At 42.3% G+C, this 23,031-nt stretch overlaps 2 protein-coding genes across 2 annotated transcripts in view; one reads left to right on the forward strand and one right to left on the reverse strand.

Moving 5' to 3' along the window:
• Positions 1-11,963: 11,963 nt before the first annotated feature.
• Positions 11,964-19,789, reverse strand: nudt2 (nudix (nucleoside diphosphate linked moiety X)-type motif 2). Its single transcript, XM_073064202.1, has 2 exons — positions 19,399-19,789; positions 11,964-12,303 (listed from the first exon to the last, which is right to left on the reverse strand). Exons 1-2 carry the CDS (start codon positions 19,526-19,528, stop codon positions 11,978-11,980), a joined length of 456 nt encoding a protein of 151 aa, XP_072920303.1. The 5' UTR covers positions 19,529-19,789; the 3' UTR covers positions 11,964-11,977.
• The window catches only part of LOC140737672 (kinesin-like protein KIF24), a 78,219-nt gene continuing 74,835 nt past the window's right edge, over positions 19,648-23,031 (forward strand). The window contains exons 1-2 of the mRNA XM_073064201.1: positions 19,648-19,746; positions 21,147-21,766. Of these exons, the coding sequence (XP_072920302.1) occupies positions 21,168-21,766 (599 nt within the window). The 5' untranslated portion in view covers positions 19,648-19,746; positions 21,147-21,167. The remainder of the gene's footprint in view (positions 19,747-21,146; positions 21,767-23,031) is intronic.

Consider the following 23,031-nt stretch of genomic DNA (forward strand, 5'->3'; position numbering starts at 1 on the left):
TTATAAGATGTGTCCGGATTTCTGAATATGTCATTAATTCTGAAAACAATAGTTACTGTAAAAACTGGCAGTTAAATTTATAGTTTATAGAATGTAGTAATTTATCTTTATGTACCTTACAACACAATTTCTGGAACAATAATGATGGTATTTATTTATTTAGAGATACAGTGTGGAATAGGCCCTTCTGGCCCAATGAGTCACAGTGCTCAGCAACCCACTGATTTAACCCCCGCCTAATCACAGGACAATTTACAGTGACCAATTAACCTGCTAACACCCGGTACACCTTTGGACTGTGGGAGGAAAACTGAGCACCCTAAGGAAACACACTCAAAAAACGTTCAAACTTCTTACAGACATTATTGAAATTGAACTCTGAACTCCGATGTCCTAAGCTGGAATAGGGTCATGCTAACCACTAACTAAAGTGGTGCCCCTTAAAGGCTCTCAAGATATAATCAGAATCAGGTTTAATATCACCGGCATATGTCGTGGAATTTACTAACTTTGCGGCAGCAGTACAATGAAATATATGAAAAATATAGAAAAAAAACAGAATTACGTAAGAATATGTATGTATATTAAATAGTTAAACTAAGTAGTGCAATAACAGAAATAAATTTTAAAAAGTAGTGAGGTAGTGTTCATGTCCATTTGGGAATCGGACGGCAGAGGGCAAGAAGCTGTTCCTGGATTGCTGAGTGTGTGCCTTCAAGCTTCTGTACCTCCTAGCTGACAGTAACAATGAGAAGAGGGCGCAGTCCTTAATGATGGACACTGCCTTCAAGAGACATCGCTCCTTGAAGATGTCTTGGATGCTTCGGAGGTCAGTACCCAAGATGGAGCTGACTAATTTCACAACTTTCTGCAACTTACTTTGATCCTTTGCAGTAGCCCCCCCGCCCCCCCCACTCCATACCAGACAGTGATGCAGCCAGTCAGATGTCTCTTTATGGCACATCTATAGAAGTTTTTGAGTGTTTTAAGTGAAAAACCTAAATATGAAAGTTAAGGGGGTTTTGCCTGTCGGTGTTTGGACAGCCCAGCCAATTTATATAGTAAGTGAACATTTCTTTAAGATGAAATTGACGCTCTGATAAATGCACTAAGTGACACAAAGCTGACAGCTAAACTCAATAACAAGGGGAAATCTCCAGACCTGTGCAGTGAAAGTAATGAGTGTGTCAAATGATAAGTATGAGCAGAGAGACATCCTTACAGATGGATCTCGTTTAGTAAAAAAAAAGTAACAGAAAATGAGATCCATGATTCTTGATCTTCAGAAAAGGATATAGATAGATAGATAGATAGATAGATAGATAGATAGATAGATAGATAGATAGATACTTTATTCATCCCCATGGGGAAATTCAACTTTTTTTCCAATGTCCCATACACTTGTTGTAGCAAAACTAATTACATACAATACTTAACTCAGTAAAAAAATATGATATGCATCTAAATCACTATCTCAAAAAGCATTAATAATAGCTTTTAAAAAGTTCTTAAGTCCTGGCGGTTGAATTGTAAAGCCTAATGGCATTGGGGAGTATTGACCTCTTCATCCTGTCTGAGGAGCATTGCATCGATAGTAACCTGTCGCTGAAACTGCTTCTCTGTCTCTGGATGGTGCTATGTAGAGGATGTTCAGAGTTTTCCATAATTGACCGTAGCCTACTCAGCGCCCTTCGCTCAGCTACCGATGTTAAACTCTCCAGTACTTTGCCCACGACAGAGCCCGCCTTCCTTACCAGCTTATTAAGACGTGAGGCGTCCCTCTTCTTAATGCTTCCTCCCCAACACGCCACCACAAAGAAGAGGGCGCTCTCCACAACTGACCTATAGAACATCTTCAGCATCTCACTACAGACATTGAATGACGCCAACCTTCTAAGGAAGTACAGTCGACTCTGTGCCTTCCTGCACAAGGCATCTGTGTTGGCAGATTGTTGATGTTTTCATTATTCACCACCTTTGGTGCTCAGCCAGCTGAACTGCCGGCTGTCACTCATCTGGTAAGACAACTTCCATGGCATTACAATTCCGTTTTAGATCATTTGCTTTCACCAAACGACTTTGTATGTTTTCCAGCGAAGATGCTTCCTCTCCCAGGGCTGAGGTCTTTAGAACTTCTATTGGCATCTCTGTCGCTCTGGGTTTTTACGGGGTGGGGTTGCTAGCCCTGTGCCCATCCCTCCTCCTTTCACAGCCGGGTTTGGAAACGTCTGTGGCAGAGCTACGCAGTACATTACAAACGTTATTTTAAATTTAAAATGACGCAGTTCGTACATAAGTGACACACAAAAATAAGCATAATGGCAGCGCATTTGAGGGAGAGTAGAGGAAAATAGTCTAAGGTGGTATGCAGTCCTTCTGTGGGGTATTTGACAGAAAGAGGTTTTAGGTTGTCAGGGTGCAGACCATTAGTGGCCAGCATAGCAGAGAGGAGACTATAAATGTAAACTCATTCAAAGGCTGAAGTTGAGTGGAAAGGAAGCGGAATCAGGTTTATTATCACTGGCATATGTCATGAAATTTGATAACTTTGCGGCAGCAGTGCAATGCAATACGTGGTAATAGAAAACAAAACATGTCATTGCAGAAATATAAACATAGTGAGGTAGTGTTTATGGGTTCAGTGTCCATTCAGAAATCGGATGGCAGAGGGGAAGAAGCTGTTCCTCTTTCATTGGGTGTGTGCCTTCAGGCTTCCGAACCTCCTTCCTGATGATAGCAATGAGAAGAGGGCACGTCCTGGGTGATGGGTGTCCTTAATGATGGACTCCACCTTTTTGAGGCATCGCTACTTGAAGGTATCCTGGATTCTGCGGAGGCTAGAGCCCATGATGGAGCTGACTAATTTTACAACTCTCTACAGCTTACTTCGATCCTGAGCAGTAGCCCCCCACCCCCAACCCCATATCAGACAGTGATGCAGCCAGTTAGAATGCTCTCCACCGTACATCTGTAGAAATTTGTGAGTGTTTTTGGCCAAATAATCGAAAACCTGCACCTCTTTGGGACGTGAGGGAAACTGGTTCACAAAATCTCCTCAAACTCCTAATGAAATATAATGAAAACAGGAAAGCAAATTAATCAGCTGGGACTGGGATAAGTTCGTACATAAGTTATGAAAATTGAAGTTTGTACATAAGTTACAAAAATTGAAATTCTGTGGGATTCAAAGGGAAGCACAATGGTACAGCTGGTAGAGATGTTGCTGTAGGTGTTCCCTGGGTGAACCAGTTTCCCTCATGTCCCAGAGAGGTGCAGGTTTTCGATTATTTGGCCATTGTAAATTTCCCTTGGTGTGCTAGTGGAGGGGAGAATCTGGGAGGAGTTGACGGGAACTTGGGGAGAACTGTGACTCAGAAAATTAATTGGAGCGACGAGGTTGCTATGCGAGCCGGCAGAGGTTTGATGGGCCAAATAGCCTCCTCCCACATCATAAAGAAATACAAAATGGTGTATGTCAGCACCTCACTCCCTCCAGACCTTCAGGCACATCAGCGCGGCAAGGTGTACTGAAAGATCTATCTGCAAAGAGACCTTATGATGTCCAGGATGTGGGATGAAGGTAGGCGCACTGTTTAAATAGGCAGCAACACACACAAAAGGCTGGAGGAACTCAGTAGGTCAGGCAGTATCTATGGAGGGGAATAAACAGTCAATGATTAGGGCCGAGACTATTCATCATAGACATGGTAAGATGGGGGCCGCTCGAATGCAGCGGACACTCTGGGTCCAATCAAAGGTGTATTTGTTTGTCTTGTAAGTCTTTTTTACAATCACAAGTCACTGCTGCACACTAAGAGCACCAAGTACTGCAGGACTATCCCATCAGCGGGTTGCTTGATGAAGAAGCTGGACTTATCGTTTACCCTTGCTGTGTTGTCGCCTGAATTTGACGCGTACCTTTGGACGATGCGCAGTGTGAGTGATCGTTTTGGTTGCCTTTATTGTGATCCCAAGACCCTGTTGGACACTGGTAATGCAGAATACAGCGATGAGGAGTAGGCCGAGGCTGCGGGGTCGCCTATTGCAGGTGAGAAAGAAAGGAGATGACAGCGTGGCATGGGAGTGTCCTTGCAGGGCACACGGAATCCATACTTGTGGAGGGCGCTGGCCCCTTTCATCAGTGTTGCCCTCTAGTGGTCACTTGATGCTGCTCTTTGGTGTTTGCTTGGTGCTGCCCTCTGCTGTTCACTCAGTGGAAAAACAAGCTAGAGCGGGACATCATGTCTGCAGTGATGTCACTCAGGGACTTGGGTTGTAATGTTTTTTTCTTTGTAACTGTACATTTTTTAGAAACCATAACCATATGTGCTATGTGCAGTGTGCTGTGTGCTACTTGTATTCTGTTTTACACCTTGGCCCTGGTGGAACACAGTTTTGTTTGGCTATATTCATGTATGGTTGAACGATAATTAAATTTGAACTTGAACTTGATCAAGACTGGCGAGGAAGGGGACAGAAGCCAGAGTTAGATAGTGGGGGTATGGGAAGGAGTATAAGTCAGCAGATGAATGATGAGACCAGGTAAGGAGGAAGGTGGGTTGCTGAGGGAGAGGGGAATGAAGCAAGAAGCTGGGAATTGGCTTCTGCCCCAAATTCCTTCAGACTTTGTGTGTGTTGCTCAAGTTTTCCAGCCTCTCCAGGACGTCTTGTGTTTAAATAGGTAAGTGGCTTTGCCCAATGGATTTCAGGAAAAATGTATGTAACTTGCTGACAGGCCATTTATACTGGACCGGAAGCAATTTGGAAGTGGGCGTAAGAAAAGGCATTATAACCCTTAGTGAAATGCGATTTTCAGCATTATCATAAAAGTAGTTTAGTAAATATCACTGACCATCCTGAACAGCAGAGAAATAACCCGGAGATTTGGAGGGCACGACCGTGGATCCACTTGGATTGGATTCAAACACAAACAAGAGAAAATCTGCAGATGCTGGAAATCCGAGCAACACACACAAAGTGCTGGAGGAACTCAGCAGGTCAGGCAGCATCTATGGAAAAAAAAAGTGCGGTCAATGTCTTGGCCTGAAATATCAACTGTACTTTCTTCCATAGGTGCTTCCTGGTCTGCTGAGTTTCTCCAGCATTTTGTGTGTGTTGCTCAGATCGGATTGTTCCCTTGCCTAATACAAAAAGGAAAGTAAAATATTCTTTATTATTGGTGAATAGTCTCACCAGAAGTGTCAAGGCTCTTCTGTGTAAGTTGGTCGCCACTTCATGGATAGCTAAACATTTGATTAAGATATTCCTCTAGGGGTGGGTAAATTGCCTGGGTGGTGTGCTCCAAAGGGAAGAATATATGCATTGAAACTTTAAAGAGCTGAATTAATGATGTGCTCAATGGGATGAGATACTTAATTCATTATCAAAGAAGAGTCTTATGATACTTCATAAGTATCATGATGAGCATTTAAATTGCCCAGGCACAGAAGACTACAGTGGTAAATGGGAATCAGTGCTGAGGAAGGCAAATGCGACCTTAGTGTTCATTTTGAGAAGACTAGAATATAAAAGCAAGGATGTAATGTTAAGGGTCTATAAGGCATGGGTGAGGCCTCATTTGGATTATTGTTTTAGGCCCCTTATCTTAGAAAGGATGTGCTTACATTGGAAATTCACAAAAATGGTTCCAGGATTGAAAGGCTTATCACATGAGGAGTGTTTGATGGCTCTGGGCCTTTACTCAGTGGAATTCAGAAGAATGGTGGGGGGAAGGGGGTATCATTGAAACTTATTGACCATTGAATGTCCTCAATAGACTGGATGTGGTGAGGATGTTTCCTACAGTGGGGGAGTCTAAGACCAGAGGACACAGCCTCAAAATAGAGGAGTGTCCTTTTAGAATGGAGATGAGAAGGAATTTCTTTAGCTAGTGAGTGGTGAATGTATGGAATATATTGCTATAGGCAGCAGTAGAGGCCAAGACCGGGTATATTTAAGGAAGAGTTTGAGAAATTATTGATTAGTCAGGGCATGAAAGGATATGGGGAGAAGGCAGGAGATTGGGGCTGAGGGGGAAAATAGATCAGGCATTGGAGCAGATTTGATGGGCCAAATGGCCTAATTCTGCTCCTATATCTTATGGTCTTATGGAGTAGCATAGACATCTACTTGATAGTCAGCATGGTGCTAAGGGTATGTTTCTGTGCTCTAAAACCGTATGAATTTTCCATGATGATATATAGCAGATAGCCAAAATTCTAATCATAGACATGTAATAATCAAGCAACGCACACAAAATGCTGGTGGAACGCAGCAGGCCAGGCAGCATCTATAAGAAGCACTGTTGACGTTTTGGGCCGAGTCCCTTCGTCAGGACTAACTGAAAGAAAAGATAGTAAGGGATTTGAAAGTAGGAGGGGGAGGGGGAAATGCGAAATGATAGGAGAAGACTGGAGGAAGTGAGGTGAAGCTGAGAGCTGAAAAAGTGATTGGCAAAAGGGATACAGAGCTGGGGAAGAGACTTCATCTCCCTCTGGTGCTCCTCTCCCCCTTTCTTTCTCCCTAGGCCTCCCATCCCATGATCATCTCCCTTCTCCAGCTCTGTATCCCTTTTGCCAATCACCTTTCCAGCTCTCAGCTTCACCCCACCCCCTCCGGTCTTCTCCTATCATTTCACATTTCCCCCTCCCCCTCCTACTTTCAAATCTCTTACCATCTTTCCTCTCAGTTAGTCCTGACGAAGGGTCTCGGCCCGAAACGTCGACAGTGCTTCTCCCTATAGATGCTGCCTGGCCTGCTGCGTTCCACCAGCATTTTGCGTGTGTTGCTTGAATTTCCAGTGTCTGCAGATTTCCTCGTGTTTGCATGTAATAATCAAATTGTTTTAACCAGGTAAAGCTTTCTACAAATCTATAAATTTATTTATTTCAAGGTGTGGCACTCAGCAACCCACCTATTTAACTCTAGCCTAATCACAGGACAATTCACAATTGGCATGTCTTTGGACCGTGCTAGGAAACCAATGTGCCCAGATGAAACTCACGCAGTCAGGAGAAGAATGCACAAACTCCTTACAGATGGTGCCGGAATTGAACTCTAAACTTTGATGACCAAGCTGTAATAGTTTTGTGCTAACCGCTACTCTACTGTGGAACCACTCTCCCCCACAATCCACCCCCCAACCCCCAAGCTGGTTAGTCAGTCAGTTGTGAGGCAAAAGGACACAATCGTGAGTACGGCAAGCAAATCCTGAATCTTTGTGGAACACTGGAAAGGGAATGCATACTGGGCTATTTGCAGTTTGTGAGATGTAGCAGCCAAAATAAATTTGGTATGATCAACAGGAACCCGTCAGACCAGCTTTCATCTCGACACAAGAAAACAGTGCAAGAAGCTTTATGGATTTCAGTGGCAGAAGGCATTCAGGGTGGGTACGAAAGGCATCGGTTTGTGAGTTATATACATTTCCTTCTGTACTTCCTTAACCACAGACAACTCCAAGGTATCAGAATGACAACCATATCTGAGAGTTTAATGCTTTCTCTGAGGAAAATCTGACTCAGTGGTCATCTAATATCTACTCTCCTTATATTTCCTTTATGGTCGTCCCAGTGGCCCTATTCCATGTGCCTTTCAGAAAGCTGCCCCCAATCCATTCTGGATGATTATGAGACTAGGCGTTTCAGTACAATTGCATAATTGCCTGTAAATTCTAAGAGAATGAAAGATGGGCATCTAATAAAACTACCAATCAACCCAATCACGAGGAAATCTGCAGATGCTGGAAATTCAAACAACAGCACACACAAAATGCTGGTGGAACGCAGCAGGCCAGGCAGCATCTATAGGGAGAAGCGCTGTCGACGTTTCGGGCCAAGACCCTTCGTCAGGACTAACCGAAAGGAAAGAGATAGTAAGAGGATAATTCAGGACAATTCACCCAATATACGGTTCATTCAAATTATGAGTAATCACACAAATTATGAGATCATTAAGTAATAAGTGGTAGATACTTGAAAACTATATTAAAGGAGACTAGAATGCAGCCATATGAGACAAAATGGAATTGTGTGTGTGTGTGTGTGTGTGGAAGTATGACTCTTTGTCAATGAAACAGGGTGGAGAAAACCTGCAGCATATTGCCACTCTATCAACAGACTGAAATCATGCACCAACTCATGGGGTTAATAATACAGGAGTAGAAGAGAAAACTGAAATCATTCTGGCAATGACGCATCATTATTATAATGGACATTGCACCTCATTAGTCTGTTCTGCCAAAGGGCATTACTCCAAATCCTCTTTTCTATTCAGAGATAATAAAGATACACCATCAGGGTCATTAATCTGTTCATAGCCTGTTTGTCCCACTCCCAAGAGGGAGGAGGCTACACAGCAGCCATGCCAGGACCACCAGACTAAGCAGTTACTGTCCCCAAGCATCATGGCTGATCAACACCTCCACTCACCTACTCACTCCACCATCACTACTTTATCATTTCCTGTCAATCACCTGATGTACAGACACTCCTGTGCCTAGCATCACTTTATGGACATACAATCAATATATATATATACACTATTTTATGTATATATCTTTATTGTGTTTTTATTATAGTGCTTTATTTTGCGCTGCACTGGATCCAGAATAACAATTATTTTATTCTCCACTACACTTGTGTGCTGGAAATGACATTAAACATTCTTGAAGCTGAATTAAGCAGAGTAGTACATAATGGGTAAATGGGATCACACAGGTAACCCCAGCTTTTATCATATGCCTACAATTATGCATGCCATCTATATTCCTCCATACCCTGTACAGTCGTGTGTCTATCTAAGAGCTTTATTAATGTATCTATTATATTAACCTGGCAGCAGATTCTGGGCACCTACCACTTTTTGTGTAAAGATATATTTTTGACAAATAACCAATAAAGCTAATCTCATTCTTCTAATCTTTTCAGCTCACAAGGTTGTGACGGCTTATATAAACCTACCTCACGATTAATGTAACCCCTCCCTCCTACACTGCTCACAACCCTCCATTTTGTTTTTAAATCCATGTGCCTGTCTAAGAGTCTCTTAGATGCCCTCAATGCATCAGCCTACACACTACCCCTGGCAGTGCGTTCCAGGCACGCACCACTCTCCACGTAAAAAATCTACCTCTGATATCTCCCCTAAACTTTACTCCAGTCACTGTAAGTGATGTGCTTTTCAACTTAATGATGCTTTACTACACTTCCATCTCGTCTGTCACGTAACATTAGGTCCACGGTTGTAGTGGCAAAACTAACGCAAAATTAAAACAATTGCTGCTAGCTTGTGACTGCCACGGTGTTGTTATATTTGCATGACACACCCTCAGCTCCAATGAAATGATTGCTCCAAGGAGTTGAATTCCTTATTTCGATATTTTATTAGCAATTAGCAATCATATTATCTTGAAGCAATATTAAGTGTTATCTCAGCAACATTAAGTGGTCAGCAAAGATATGACCTCCGACGGCCCCAGACTACAAACTGCCACAAAATAAGCAACAATACAGAACTTATTCCCTTTGCTTTTAACACACCTCCACTAACGTGACTAGTTACTGCAATAAACGTGTTACACAGAGTACAAAGCAAATAGAGAACAAATACATGGCACCTACAATGATCATGGGCAGATTTCAGGATCTTTCTTAAATTGTACAGTGCATAATGAAGCTTCAATCATGTCCGCTAAGAAACTGGAAGGTATATCTCACTACCTACAGTGCACTCCTTGAGTTACGTTCTATGTAGAGATATCCCCATCTCCTCCAGGGTTTCTCTGCTTCACTCTTTTGTATGATTTCACAGGACTGGTGGACGCAGATTTGATTTCAACATTTAAGAGAAATTTAGATAGATTCACGCACAGGACGGATATGGAGAACAATGGTCTGGTGCAGGTTGATGGGCTAGACAGATTGGGACTGCGAATGGGACACCACAGTAGTGTAGTGGTTAGTGCGCTCAGGGTGTCAGGAGTTCAGAGTTCAACTCTGGTGCCATCTGTAAGGTGTTAGTACGTCCTCCCCGTGAACGTAAGGGTTTCCTTCCACATGCCAGAAACGTACTGGTCGGTAGGTTAATTGGTCATTGTAAATTGTCCTGTGATTAGGATCGGGTTAAATAGGTGGGTTGCTGGGCCTGAAGGGTCTGTTCCACATGGTATCTCCAAATAAGTAAATGAATAAACAAATAAATAAAACAATAGTTCACCACAGACTAGAAGGGATGAAGGTCCTGTTTAGGTGCTGTAGTGTTCTATGTTTCAATTCCATATTTGGTCCTACAGTTCTACAGCTATTTGGCATTATCTTCTGTGGACAGCATTTAAAAAAATTTCAGTGCCAAAAAGATTTCCTCTCATGCTTCTCTCAGTTTGGGATCTACCTTGTCAGATTCGTGCATTAATATTTTGTTCATGCAAACTCCTCCTTCACCCGATCACCAGCAAGTTCCTTGTTGACAGCACTAGACAACAAAGGTACTGCTTCTTGATTACTATGTGTATACCTTCTGAATTTTTGGCTGCTGATCATGAAAATCACCATGGAATGTCCCTATCATGCACCATTTTTTGAAATCACCTACATTTGTTGTTTTAATTCATAATTTAAGTCAAAATAACATGCCAAGATTAAGGAAGACATTTTTGTCAGTCCACAAATCAAACAGGTCATCAATGACAAGCAACTCGAAGAACTCCTAGTGGGACCAGAGAACATCGCATGGAAAGGTGCTGCTGAAAACTTTCTTGGTAACTGCAGAAAACCAAACTATGTGCGGCTGGTTGACAAGATGTTTCAACCATACAAAACCATGAACTACAATGTCACTAAAGATTCATTTTTACATTCCCATTTAGACTTTTTCCCTGCAAATTTTGGCAGTCAGTGACAAGCATGGTGGATGGAAGCTTTCACCTGGACCTCACGGTCTCGGAGAAACGGTATCAGGGCAACTGGAATCCATCAATGTTGGCTGGTTATTGTTGGACACTCAAGTGAGAAGCCTCAAACACTGAGCACAAACGAAAATCATCAACAAAAGATTTTAGCTCAGTTGAATTATTGCAAAGCACTGTACTGTTATGCAATTAAAAGTATTACATTCAATAAAAGTTAATTTCTTGTTTCTCCAAATTCCTAGATGATACATGTAGTCTGAAATTATAGGAACACACAAAATACAGGAGGAACTCAGCAGGCCAGGCAGCATCTATGGAAAAGTTGGCGTTTCAAGCCGAGACTCTTCATCAAGAGTCCTAACGAAGGGTCTCAGTCCAAAATGTTGACTGTACTCTTTTCCACAGATGCTGCCTGGCCTGTTGAGTTCCTCCAGTATTTTGTGTGTGTTGCTTGGATTTCCAACCCCTGCAGATTTTTTCGTGTTTGTGAGTCAGCTTCAAGCAGTCTATCATGAACAAATTTTTTTTTTAAAATCTGAGGAAGCAACAGTTTTGAAAAAACTTGTTGTCCAATGTAGTTAGCATCAAGTCACATTGAAAAAACATGTGAGAATTTAACAAGGTTGGTTCATGTTCCCATCTTAGTTGTATGTCAATATCAGACATCCCACCTCTCCCGGAAGTTCCAGGAGCCTCCTGCAAATTAATAGCAGCTCCCTGACACCCACAAATGATATACAATATCCCGGAAATCGATTTTTGGGAGAACAGGAGAGGTGAATTTAACAGGCGTCATTTGTTCATTAGTATAGCTAACGTTATTTAAACTAGCTGGTTAGCTGCTAAGGAGCCACTCTATTGCAGACATCCCACCTCTCGCTGGAGTCTCCCGCAAATTGATGGCGCTACCTCCCTGAAATGAGTTTTTGTAGGGTGGGATGTCTGCAATATCTGAACAATGAATTTAACAAGGTTTAGAGATACCCGTGATACTGTATTGGTGCTTTGAGGTTTCAAGAACAAACTAGAAAGAAATGCAAGCAAACAAGCAACAACATAACTCAAGTCTATTTATTTAGGTTTCATGGTCTTGGTACAGATGAACTGGTGAGCTTCTCTCAGAGCTTCCTGCATTTCCCGATACTTAGCAAGCGCACAAGCCTCATCTACGTTTAACCAGCGGAATGTCTGGTGTTCATCCGACAGTGTTATTTCCACATTATTGTCCTTTAGTTCTGCCAACCAATAGATAACAGTTTTAGGTACATTCTTCACATTGTATTTCAATTCTTTTTTGTACCCTTCCAGCACAGTGAAATCTTTGCTCTTGAGTCCTGCTTCTTCTTCAGTTTCACGAAGTGCTGTTTGAAGGTCATCCTCACCCAAATCGACATGCCCTAAGTAAGATACACGTATATTAGATTCAAGATTGTTTAATGACATTTCCAGTACACAAGTGTAATTGAGAATTGTTACTCCAGATCTGAGGCAGCACAAGAATAAACCTCACAAAAGACAGAGAACACAAGAACAATAAAAGGTACAATAAATATAAATATATTATTTATTCATTGTGAGCCGTGTCATATGATGTGGACAATCAGGGTCTTTCCATGACTTTGGCAAGCTTTTCTACAGAAGTTATTTGCCATTGCCTTCTTCTGGGTGGTGTCTTTACAAGACAGGTGACCCCAGCCATTGTCAATACTCCTCAGAGATTGTCTGCTTGATGTCAGTGTTCACATAACCAGGACTTGTGATAGGCACCAACTGCTCATCCGACCATCCACCACCAGTTCCCTTGGCTTCATGTGACCCTGATCGGGGAGGTGGGGGGCGGAGGGATGTGTGCAAGGGTGACCTGCAGGCTTGCAGAGGGAAGGAGCACCTTACATTTCCTTTGGTAGAGATGTACCTCTACCCCGCCACCCAGATAAATACACAAGATAGCTTACATACACAGATTGACTGTATAAGCACCAAGTGATGCTAGGCTGTACATAAGGTGACTGACAGGAAATAAATTAGTGGTGGAGTTAGTGGGTGGAGGTGTTGATCAGCCTTACTGCTTGGGGAAAGTGCTTTTGAGATCTTTTCTTCACTGCTCACTAAATTGTTATTCAAAACATTTTTATGTTAAATTAGAAGAGATAGTTCTCAAAATTCTCAGTAGTTCAAGCAGCATCTATGGCAAGAGAATCAAAGTTAGTGTTACAGTATAGGCTGATAAAGTTACTTCCAGTACAAGCTGATTATCTGACATTGTTAAGTCCTGAGATTTATACTGTAGCCAGGTCACTCAAGCTCAGTATCAAATTTAACGTAATAATGCTTTCCTATCAGCTCAAGACTTATTTACAATAACAAGGTTGCTTGAATAACCAAGAACGAAAGAACATTAATGTGAGCGAACAGAGGAGTGAGCACTAATTTTCTTGCCCATCATTTACAGCTGTGAATTTCTTTCCAGTGATGAAAATAGCTGAGATTTTTCATGAGCTACAAACAAAGTGATGTCACACTTACAGTACAGTGCAAAACACTAAATTATTACAGTACTGTGTAAAACCTTAGTCACCCTAGATTAGGGTGATTAAGACTTTTACACAGCACTGTAGTAATTCTGTGTTTTGCATTGTACTGTTGCTGCAAAATAAAAACAAATTTGATGACATATGTGAGTGACAATAAACCTGATCCTGATATGGGTCTCTATTGTGGACTGAGAGTGGGAAGGGGGCAGGGAGAGTGGAACCATGGCTGGGAAAAGGGCAAGGAAGAGAGAGAAAGTGGGAAGCACCAGAGAGACACTCTGTAATGACCAATAACCGATTGTTTGGAATCAAATGACCTTGCCTGGCGCCTCAGGGTTGGGTATGTCTGCACCCACGACTTCCCCTGCTCCTGGCGCTCCTTCTGTCCCATACCCCTCCCTCGGCACTCCACCCTCACCATTCCCTACAACCTTTGCACCCGCCTGATTTACAAACTCCTCTCCATTCCACACTGATAACACAGTACTATGCAAAAGTCTTGGGCACCCTAGTTATATATGTGCCTAAGGCTTTCGCACAGTACTGTACCTACTCTCAGATTTCAATCATCTATTATGCTTGAGTTTGGTGCCATCTACTGTGTATTATGGGTGTACATGGACAAGAACAGTGAGGCTCTTCAATTAATAACAAAATCATAAGAGTGTTCGATGGCTCTGGGCCTTTACTTGTTGGAGTTTAGAAGAATAAGAGGGGATCTCATTGAAACAGATCAAATATTGAAATGCCCAGATAAGAGTGAACGTGAAGAGGATGTGTCCCATGGATTGGGAGTCTAGGATCAGAGGGAACAACCCCAGAATTAAAGGAAGTCTCTTCAGAACACAGAATAAGGAGGAATTTCTTTAGCCAGAGAGTGGCAAATCTGTGGAATACATTGCCATAGATAGCTGTGGAGGCCAAGTCATTGGGTAGATTTAAAGCAAAGATTGATAGGTTCTTGATTAGTTCAGGCGTCAAAGGTTACAGGTAGAAGGCAGGAGAATGGGTTTGTGTTGAGAGGGATAGTAGTAGAGCAGACTTGATGGGCTGAATGGCGCAATTCTGCGCTTATGTCTGATGGTGTTGTAAGAAACAGGAGCAGAAGACCATCTGGTCCATTGAGCTTGCTTCACCAGATAATGGCTGATTTGCCAGTGGACTCAGATCCACCCACCTCCATTTTACTCATAACCCTTAATTTCCCTGCTATGCAAAATTCTATCTAACAGTGGCTTAAATATATTTAATGAAGTATCATCAATTGTTCCCCGAGGAAGAGAATTCCCACAATCAGTACTCTCTGGGGAAAGCAGTTTCTCCTCACTTCCATTGTAAATCTATTCCCCTGCATCTTGAGCTACGTTCCCTAGTTTACCGTAGATTCCGGACTACAGAGCACACCTGATTAAAAGCCGCTGGCTCTAATTTTAGAAAGAAAATCAATTTTTTACTTGTACAGGCCGCACCGGATTTTAGGCCGCACCGGATTTTCGGCCGCAGGTGTCCCATGTTGTAATATGAGATATTTACACAGAAAGATATTACACGTGAGGATTTTTTAACTTTTAATTAAATCCATATGGTAACATAAACAAATACATATTGCAAATGCTTTTTTTCGAACCGTGCCTGTAACGCGGCTACTTTTAAATATACGTTGCGTATACTTTTTTACTGAACAACATTCCAATATCTCCTAACGACTGGTAAAAAATATATATACTGCAGCCTACCAGGAAAAGTTATTGATCGCCTTTAACTTAAAAGCAGCGTTTTGGCTCCGCCGCTCGCCCCCCGCCGTCCCGTTTATCGCAAACCGGCATTTCCCACAAGACGCGGCGAAACCGGGTGTGACGTCATAGCATCCCGCGATGTAGTACAGAAAACAAATATAGTTAAAACTCTTCTAACTTTAACTAGAAAATGAATTACTAAGCGAAAATATTATAAACTAAATAACTGCCATAAAGGCAGCACAATGCTTTTCTTCGAGTGTTTTCCATGTTGATGAGGGTGAGTACAAATGACTGATTTACAATAATTGTGAAAGTGCGCTTGATTTATCGTACAATTTCATTGGACCTCTGTGAACTACTCATCAATTTTATTGGTCTACTGTTACGAGGCAAAATGTTTTTGGCGGCATGAAAAAAAATAATGCATTAGCCGCTCCGTATTAAAGGCCGCAGAGTTCAAAGCTGTTCAAAATGTGGGAAAAAAGTAGCGGCTTAAAATCCGGAATCTACGGTATTTATTTAGAGATACAGTGTGAAACAGGCCCTTCCGGCCCAACAAGCCACACTGCCTGGCAACCCACCTATTTAACACCAGCCTAGTCACAGGACAATTTACAGTGACCAATTAGTCTACTGTCCAGTACGTCTTTGGACTGTGGGAAGAAACCAGAGAACCCGGAGGAAACACATGCTTTCACGGGAAGAATGTATCAACTGAGAAGACACGGGGATTGAACTCTGACTCTGGAAAGCCCCGAGCTGTAACCACTGCACTTTTGAAGCACCCTTATTCTCGTCTCACCAGGAGAAACAACTTTCTTACTTTTACTTGCCTTTCAAAATGTTATGCATTTCCATAAGATTCCCTCTCATTCTTCTGAGTAATCCTTTGAGAACAAACAAAGGCCCAGACAACTCAGACTCTCATAGGTTAACCCTTTCTTCTCCAGAATCAGCCTGGTGGCCCTCTTCTTCACTACCTCCAAAAGCCATTAATAAGTGGACAATTATCAGATTGACAAGATGTAAATGGTTAGATGTTAATGATTGATAAAAGGTCTGATTGTGTTGTTACTCTTTTTGATGACAGTATGAAGATTGGTGGGAAAGCAAGTTGGGAGGAAGACAGGAAAGCAAGTAAAAATTTGGTAGATGGAGTACAATGTGGAGAAACTTGAGCTTATCAACTTCTGTAGAAAGAACAGAAAAAAAAAGACCCAGATGAAGGGTCTTGGCCCAAAACATCAACTGTATATACATTTCCCTAGACGCTGCCTGACCTGCTGAGTTCCTCCAGCAATCTGTGTGTGTTACTCCTGTATTTATTTATTGTTATTTAGTGATACAGAGCGGACTAAGCTCGATTTAACCCCAACCTAATCACGGGTCACCTAACCCATGATTAGGTTAGGGTTCGATTAGAGTCGCCGGGGGTAGTTACACAACCGCAGCAACTCCCCACAACCCCGGTTTAACCCTACCCTAATCGTGGGACGATTTACAATTACCAATTATTCTACCCCGCACGTCTTTGGACTATGGTAGGTAAGTGGAGGACCTGGGGAAAACCCACACATTCCACGGGGAGGACCAACAGAGACTCCTTACAGATGCCGCTAGAATTGAACTCTGAACTCCAACACCCCAAGCTGTAATAGCATCGCACTAACCACTACACTACTTTGGTGATTAATTGGAATGCTGCAATACATAGATTCTGAATGTCCCCATGCCTAAAACACAGGTTAGCATGCAAGCACAGCAAATAATTAGGTAGATAAATGTCCTTTATCACAAAGGTGGATGAGTATAAAAGCTAAGGAAGTCTTGACACAACTGTATTGGGGTTTGGTGGTATCATGCATCCATTCCAGGCTCCCATAACATCACTGACAGGAGTTCAGTGAACAGGAATACTGTTGCTCATCAGTGTCATTGTCTGGAATTTATCATGGTGACAATAAATAAAATATAAAGACCATTTCTGAGATATGTGCAAAGCATCTTAACACCAAAATCAAGCTTATGTCCGTGGTAACTCTCTGCGCCTTAACAGATTACACTGTTGAACCTTAATCAGTGAACTGATGAACACATTGTCTATTTACAAATTATTCTACCGGTACAACCGTTTGAGTCCATGGTGAGGAAGTAAATGCCATGTTAGCATTCATATCAAGAGATCTAGAATACAAGAGCAAAGATGTGATGCAGAGGATTTATAAGGCACTGTTGAGGCCTCACCTTGAGTATTGTGAACAGTTTTGGGGTCATCTTAGAAAAGATGTGCTGGCATTGGAGGGGGTCCAGAGGAGGTTCACAAGGATGATTCCAGGAATGAAAGGGACGTTTGATGGCTCTGGATCTGTACTTGCTGGAATTCAGAAGGATGGGTGGGGGGGGGGGGGGGGGCGGGGTTCTCATTGAAACCTTTCAAATGTTGAAAGGCCTAGACCAGGGGTCGGCAACCTTTTTACCTCTGTGGGCCGGATCGCATAGTAATGAGCGTACGGTGAGCCAGATAAATGCCATCAAAAATTTGAAATATGGGAATTATCTATTTAAATACATCTAGTTATGTTTTGCCTCAAATTAATGAATAACACATGCTAGAAAACTACTTGTGCTTAAGGTTGCCTACCCCTGGCCTAGACAGAGTAGATGTGGAAAGGATGTTTACCATGGTGAGAGAGTCTAGGACAAAAGGGCACAGCCTCAGCATAGAGGGGTGCCCTTTCAAAACAGAGATGTGGAGAAATTTCTTTAGCCAAAGGGTGGTGAAATTGTGGAATTTGTTGCCACATGCAGCTGTGGAGGCCAGGTTGTTGGGTCTATTTAAGGCAGAGATTGATAGGTTCTTGATAGGACATGGCATCAAAGGTTACAGGGAGAAGGCCGGGAACTGGGGTTGAGGAGGAGATAGAAAAAAAGGATCTGCCATGATGGTGGAGCAGACTCGATGGGCCAGATGGCCTAATTCTGCCCCCATGTCTTATGGTTTATGAAACTGTTGAGTCCTGTTGAATGACATATTTTATGAACACTGTTCAGAGTCACATTTGTTGCTTAAACTCTATGTCCCTAATAAACAAGTTCTACAGTTCAGGGTTAAATACTCTTAAAATGATAAGACCTTTACAACAATAATTACATTTTCTTGAAACTTCGTAGTACTCAAATTTTTGTGATAGCCTTATTCGTAGTCCCATTTCATTCTGTACTTAGTAATAATTAAAACTAAAGGGTTTTGATTCTGGATTAACCAAGAGATAGACTTTAAACCAGGAATCAAGTTCACAGTCTACCAAGCAGTAGTGGATCAAGCAACCACTTACATACATGTTAGACTCATGGATAATTTACAGTAGACTCCTCAAACAGGCAAAACTAATGTACTCATCTGAGGCCACCAGAGACGGTGTGACTACTTAACCAGCTCCTCTGGACTGGTCACAACATTCTGCCCGACGTCAAATTCGATAAATAAGCATTCTACTCATAGCAAAAAAAGTTTAAAGAATATTCATCTGTTTCAATAAAAGCTGATAGATACATATCCATTCTCACTAGCTTCTACGAATCCTCAGACTGTAGGCACTCAAAATGGGGAAGCAGCATTTAAGACACAGAGAATCTTAGAAAGGAACAAACACACAGCAGTCATGGACAAAGCAAAATTTGAACACAGCAACCACTGGAGGTGTAATACTTGTTTTTCCACCTCCTCCCTCACCACCATCCAGGGAACTAAACAGACCTTCCAAGTGAGGAGATTCACCTGCACTAGCATTCATTACTTACAATGTGGCCTCCCTACGTTAAGGCCAAATACAAATTGGAAGAACAAGATAGCAACATTTGATATTCTGCTTGAGTGGCGACCAACCCAATGGTATGCACACTGAATTTTCCAGTTTCAGGTAACACATACTGTATCCCCCGAATTATTCTCCCTCACACAGTCGCCTACCACCTTGGTTTCTTCGTCGTTTGTTCACTTTATCATTGCTACCCCTCCCCACGCCAGTTCGACCTGTTCATCATCTTCCCTCAACACCTCATCTGGTCCTACCCCTCCGTGGTACCGCAATCTCCTCTCTCAGTTCTGATACACGGTCACGACGCTCAGTCCCTTTGGCTCCCCAAATGCTGAACCAGCGGAAGGTCTGGCAGCGTCCCGATTCCAACATATTTTGTTCAAGGAGGAACCCAGCCCCACCTTTAGGAGGAGTCCAGTGATGCTGCCCGTAAGAAGTCTGCAAAAGTAGGAACTCGATTGCCTCGGGTTTGGGAGCTTTCCCCACGTTTAACCGCCTGAAGACTATCAATCCACAAGCCCTGAGAGTCATTTCTCACGGCGGATCCGAAACACACAGGAAGCAATGCACGATTGGCAGTCACATCGACCAATGAACGCCGAGTCAATCAAGGCACGGTGGAAGAGGAGGCGGGGATTGGCGAACACACAGAAAATGCTGGAGGAACTCGCCGGGTCGGGCATCTTCCAGCGTTACTGTGCATCTGCAGAATATCTTGTGTGGCTCGCGTCTCAGACAACAACTAACGTGTAAAGTTAACAGGGCTTTTGACTACGATGCACCTAGCTTACTGTCATTTCTCTACTCGTTTTGTGGCTTCATTAGCGCAGGTGTCCCAAACGTTTTCAGCCAATGAAGTTCCTGCTCAGTCAGCGCTTCTGACTCTTGCGATTGGTCAAAATCGGACCGTACGCCAATCTCTCCGCGCTGATTGGTCGCAATGAGGGTTCGGGACCCATCTGATTGGTGAGTCGTGGCGCGGGCCGGTAGCGCGGGATTTTGGTGCGTGGCTTGGAAGGGGCCTTTGGCGTTGCCATGGGTTTCAGCGGCGCTGTGACTGCCGAGGCAGAGGGCAGCCCGACAGGAGGCTGCAGGGCCGGTATGTTGGGGCTCACTGAATAACTATCATCTTATATTTTATTCGATGTCTACGATATTCTGTAAAACTAGTGCCCGAAATGGTTGTAACTGTAGGGAGAATGTTAGAAATATTAGCGTTATATTTTAATCCTGATTATTTATATCGCAGAATACTCATTAAGGTGAACGTATGTGTTCCAGAATTTTACATTAATATGTGCATTGGATAAAGTTAATATTGAATCTTCTTTCGTGATTGTTATTTGAAAGTTAAAATGTAAATTAAGAAACGAATCAAAAAATCCATCTACAGATGTAGGAGCAGTGTTAAGTGCATTTGGTTATAAATTATTGAAGAGTGCAGCTGGGAAATAAAGAAGGATGATAGCAGAAAATAAGAGATTAAATTACCGTATAATAGAGTAGAACATTCAGATCGGACAAAGGTAATTACAAATACTGTATGTTTTACAGTATTTATGTTGCTTTATTGGAGTCTGTTATAACTGACTGTTATTGGAAATAAAAATGCTGAAAATAATAGGGCTGTGACTTATTCGAAGATGAACAACATAAAAGTGCCTTTAAAGAAAGAGGGTTTCACATTGTATGAGGTTTTAAACTTAAGTCAAGTTTAACTGAAGTAAACAGATAATGCAAGGATAGGGAAAGGTATTACAAATAGTAACAGTATTTTTTGAATACAAGACATAAGAAATTGAAATAATAAAACAGTCAAAGTTAAAGCTAAGACAGTCAAGGACTAGCTTATATGGGAATCTTGGTTGGTGGGCTGAAGGACTGTTGACCTTTGTTCTTTCAGTTATGAGTGTGACAAAATTTGCATGGCTTTGGTAAAGAATTGAACTTAAAATTAAACATATTTGATTAGGAAGTCCAACATTGCCATGCCTTTCATTGGAATGTTCAAATCACTGAAAGATTATTATATCCTTAACACTGATTGTTGATGAGGTCTCTAAAGGACAACATTTAGATTTAATTTTGTCTTCTGGATATTCCAGTTGCTATGCCAAGTGAGTGATCTAACAAGTTTTTATTTTTCTAGTGGTCATATAAATTTGCGAGGATGTCTTCATGTCTCTACGATTGCCTGTGTGAAGCAAGATTGGAGCAGTATTACACGCATTTTACTGCAATGGGTTTTTTGAAGTCTCAGGAGCTGGTTAAATTGACCATGAATGATTATTCTTCGCTGGGAATTCACAATATGCATGATCAAAAGCGTTTGTTCCAGCTTATACAAATCATTAAAGCTGTAGAGGAAGAGGAGCGTGATCATATTGCAAATATGGAACATACTCAAGCAAACTCTGATAACTTAAATGTGGAGAAAGTTAAGCCTGGTCCTCGACGACATTTGGACTTTGATTCCTTGTCGAGTGTCAATGGTGTCCCAACCTCCAGTGGTTATCCAAAGTTATCCTCCTGTGTAAATCAGCAAATAGATGCACCTTCTGGGTTGTTGAAATCTCTTTCACCAGTTGACCAATTATCTACCAAATTTTGTCTCAAGGATACACAGTCACTTCCTGGGAGAGAAACCGGACATCCAATAGTACTTTTGCCAAACCACACAAGAGATTGTAACTCTGATGAGATACAGAACACAAGAATGATTTTACACATTGCTGGATATAATTATGGACTGCCACGTGCTGCCATAAGGTATTTTAATTAGTATTTGAACTTTAGATTATGCACTTGTTGTTTTAGATTTTTAAGAACTACAAAATAATTTTATAGTGAAATCAAAATACAAACAGAGATGTAATATTGTGGAAATGATGTCAAAATATAATGAGTCAACATACTAAACATTTTTCATTGAATCTAACTGATAGATGTCTGCAGACTGTTAGTATTGCGTGAAGTAAGTTAGAAAATGGATTGAGCACAAGTTCTGAATGCATAGTCCTCGGTGTGTATTTTGAGTAGGATGAAGAGTTTATTTTAAATGATTTTGTTAAATCTTCTGAATCCTATCTTTGTTGTTTTCAACTGGGGTGGTAAACAAGCAGGTTTATGGTGTGGAGTAAGAAGGACATCTGTTTGGTAAGCCTGTTACTATCAGAGATTTGGCTCATGGTTCTTGAGTATACAAGGTTCAAGGTAATTTTTATTATCAAAGTACATACCTGTCACCAGATACAGTCCTGAGATTCATTTTCCTGCGGGCATACTCAGAAATCCATGGCATAGCTACAGGTTCAATGAAAGATCAACCAGAAGACAACAGTGCAAATGCAAATAATGTGGCGACCCACTTCCCAGTGCACTCAAACTGGCTCACAAAGCGCTGCGCGCCGGCATTGAGGCCGGTCCCAAAGAGGGCGCCAAGCCTGTTTCACCAGCAAGGGGAAAAGCCCGCGCGCGGGACGGGACTGTGAATACGCGCCCCCTACAGCATTCAGGAAGGCTTTAAAGTGAGGCCGCGAAGTTTGAATAAACCTCTTTTGCAACTGCAGTTCACCGACTCCGTGTCGTTATTGCAGCGCTGCGTGTAGCACACTGCTACAATTGGTGACCCCGATGGCCCAAATGATATTTGGACCGGAGATGAACGACACTGCATCTGTTCGTGCAGTTTCGTTAAAACTGCCAAGCTTCTGGACGCTGTGACCTCATCTATGGTTCCAGCAAGCAGAAGCCCAATTCCACATTTGGCAGATAACCTCAGATGCCACACGTTACTACTACGTGGTGAGCTCCCTTGACCAGGAGACAGCCGCCCAGGTTGAGGAGTTCATACAATCGCCCCCAGAGGACGGCAAATACACAGAATTCAAAGCCTTGCTCATAAGGACTTTTGGACTTTCACGGTGCGAGCGAGCTGCCCGCTTACTGCACCTGGATGGTTTGGGGGACAGGCCACCGTCGGCTTTGATGAACGAGATGCTGTCCCTGGCCGGAGGTCACAAGCCCTGCCTCAT

This window comes from Hemitrygon akajei, chromosome 13 (assembly GCF_048418815.1).
Source record: "Hemitrygon akajei chromosome 13, sHemAka1.3, whole genome shotgun sequence".
NCBI classification, from domain to species: Eukaryota; Metazoa; Chordata; class Chondrichthyes; order Myliobatiformes; family Dasyatidae; genus Hemitrygon; species Hemitrygon akajei.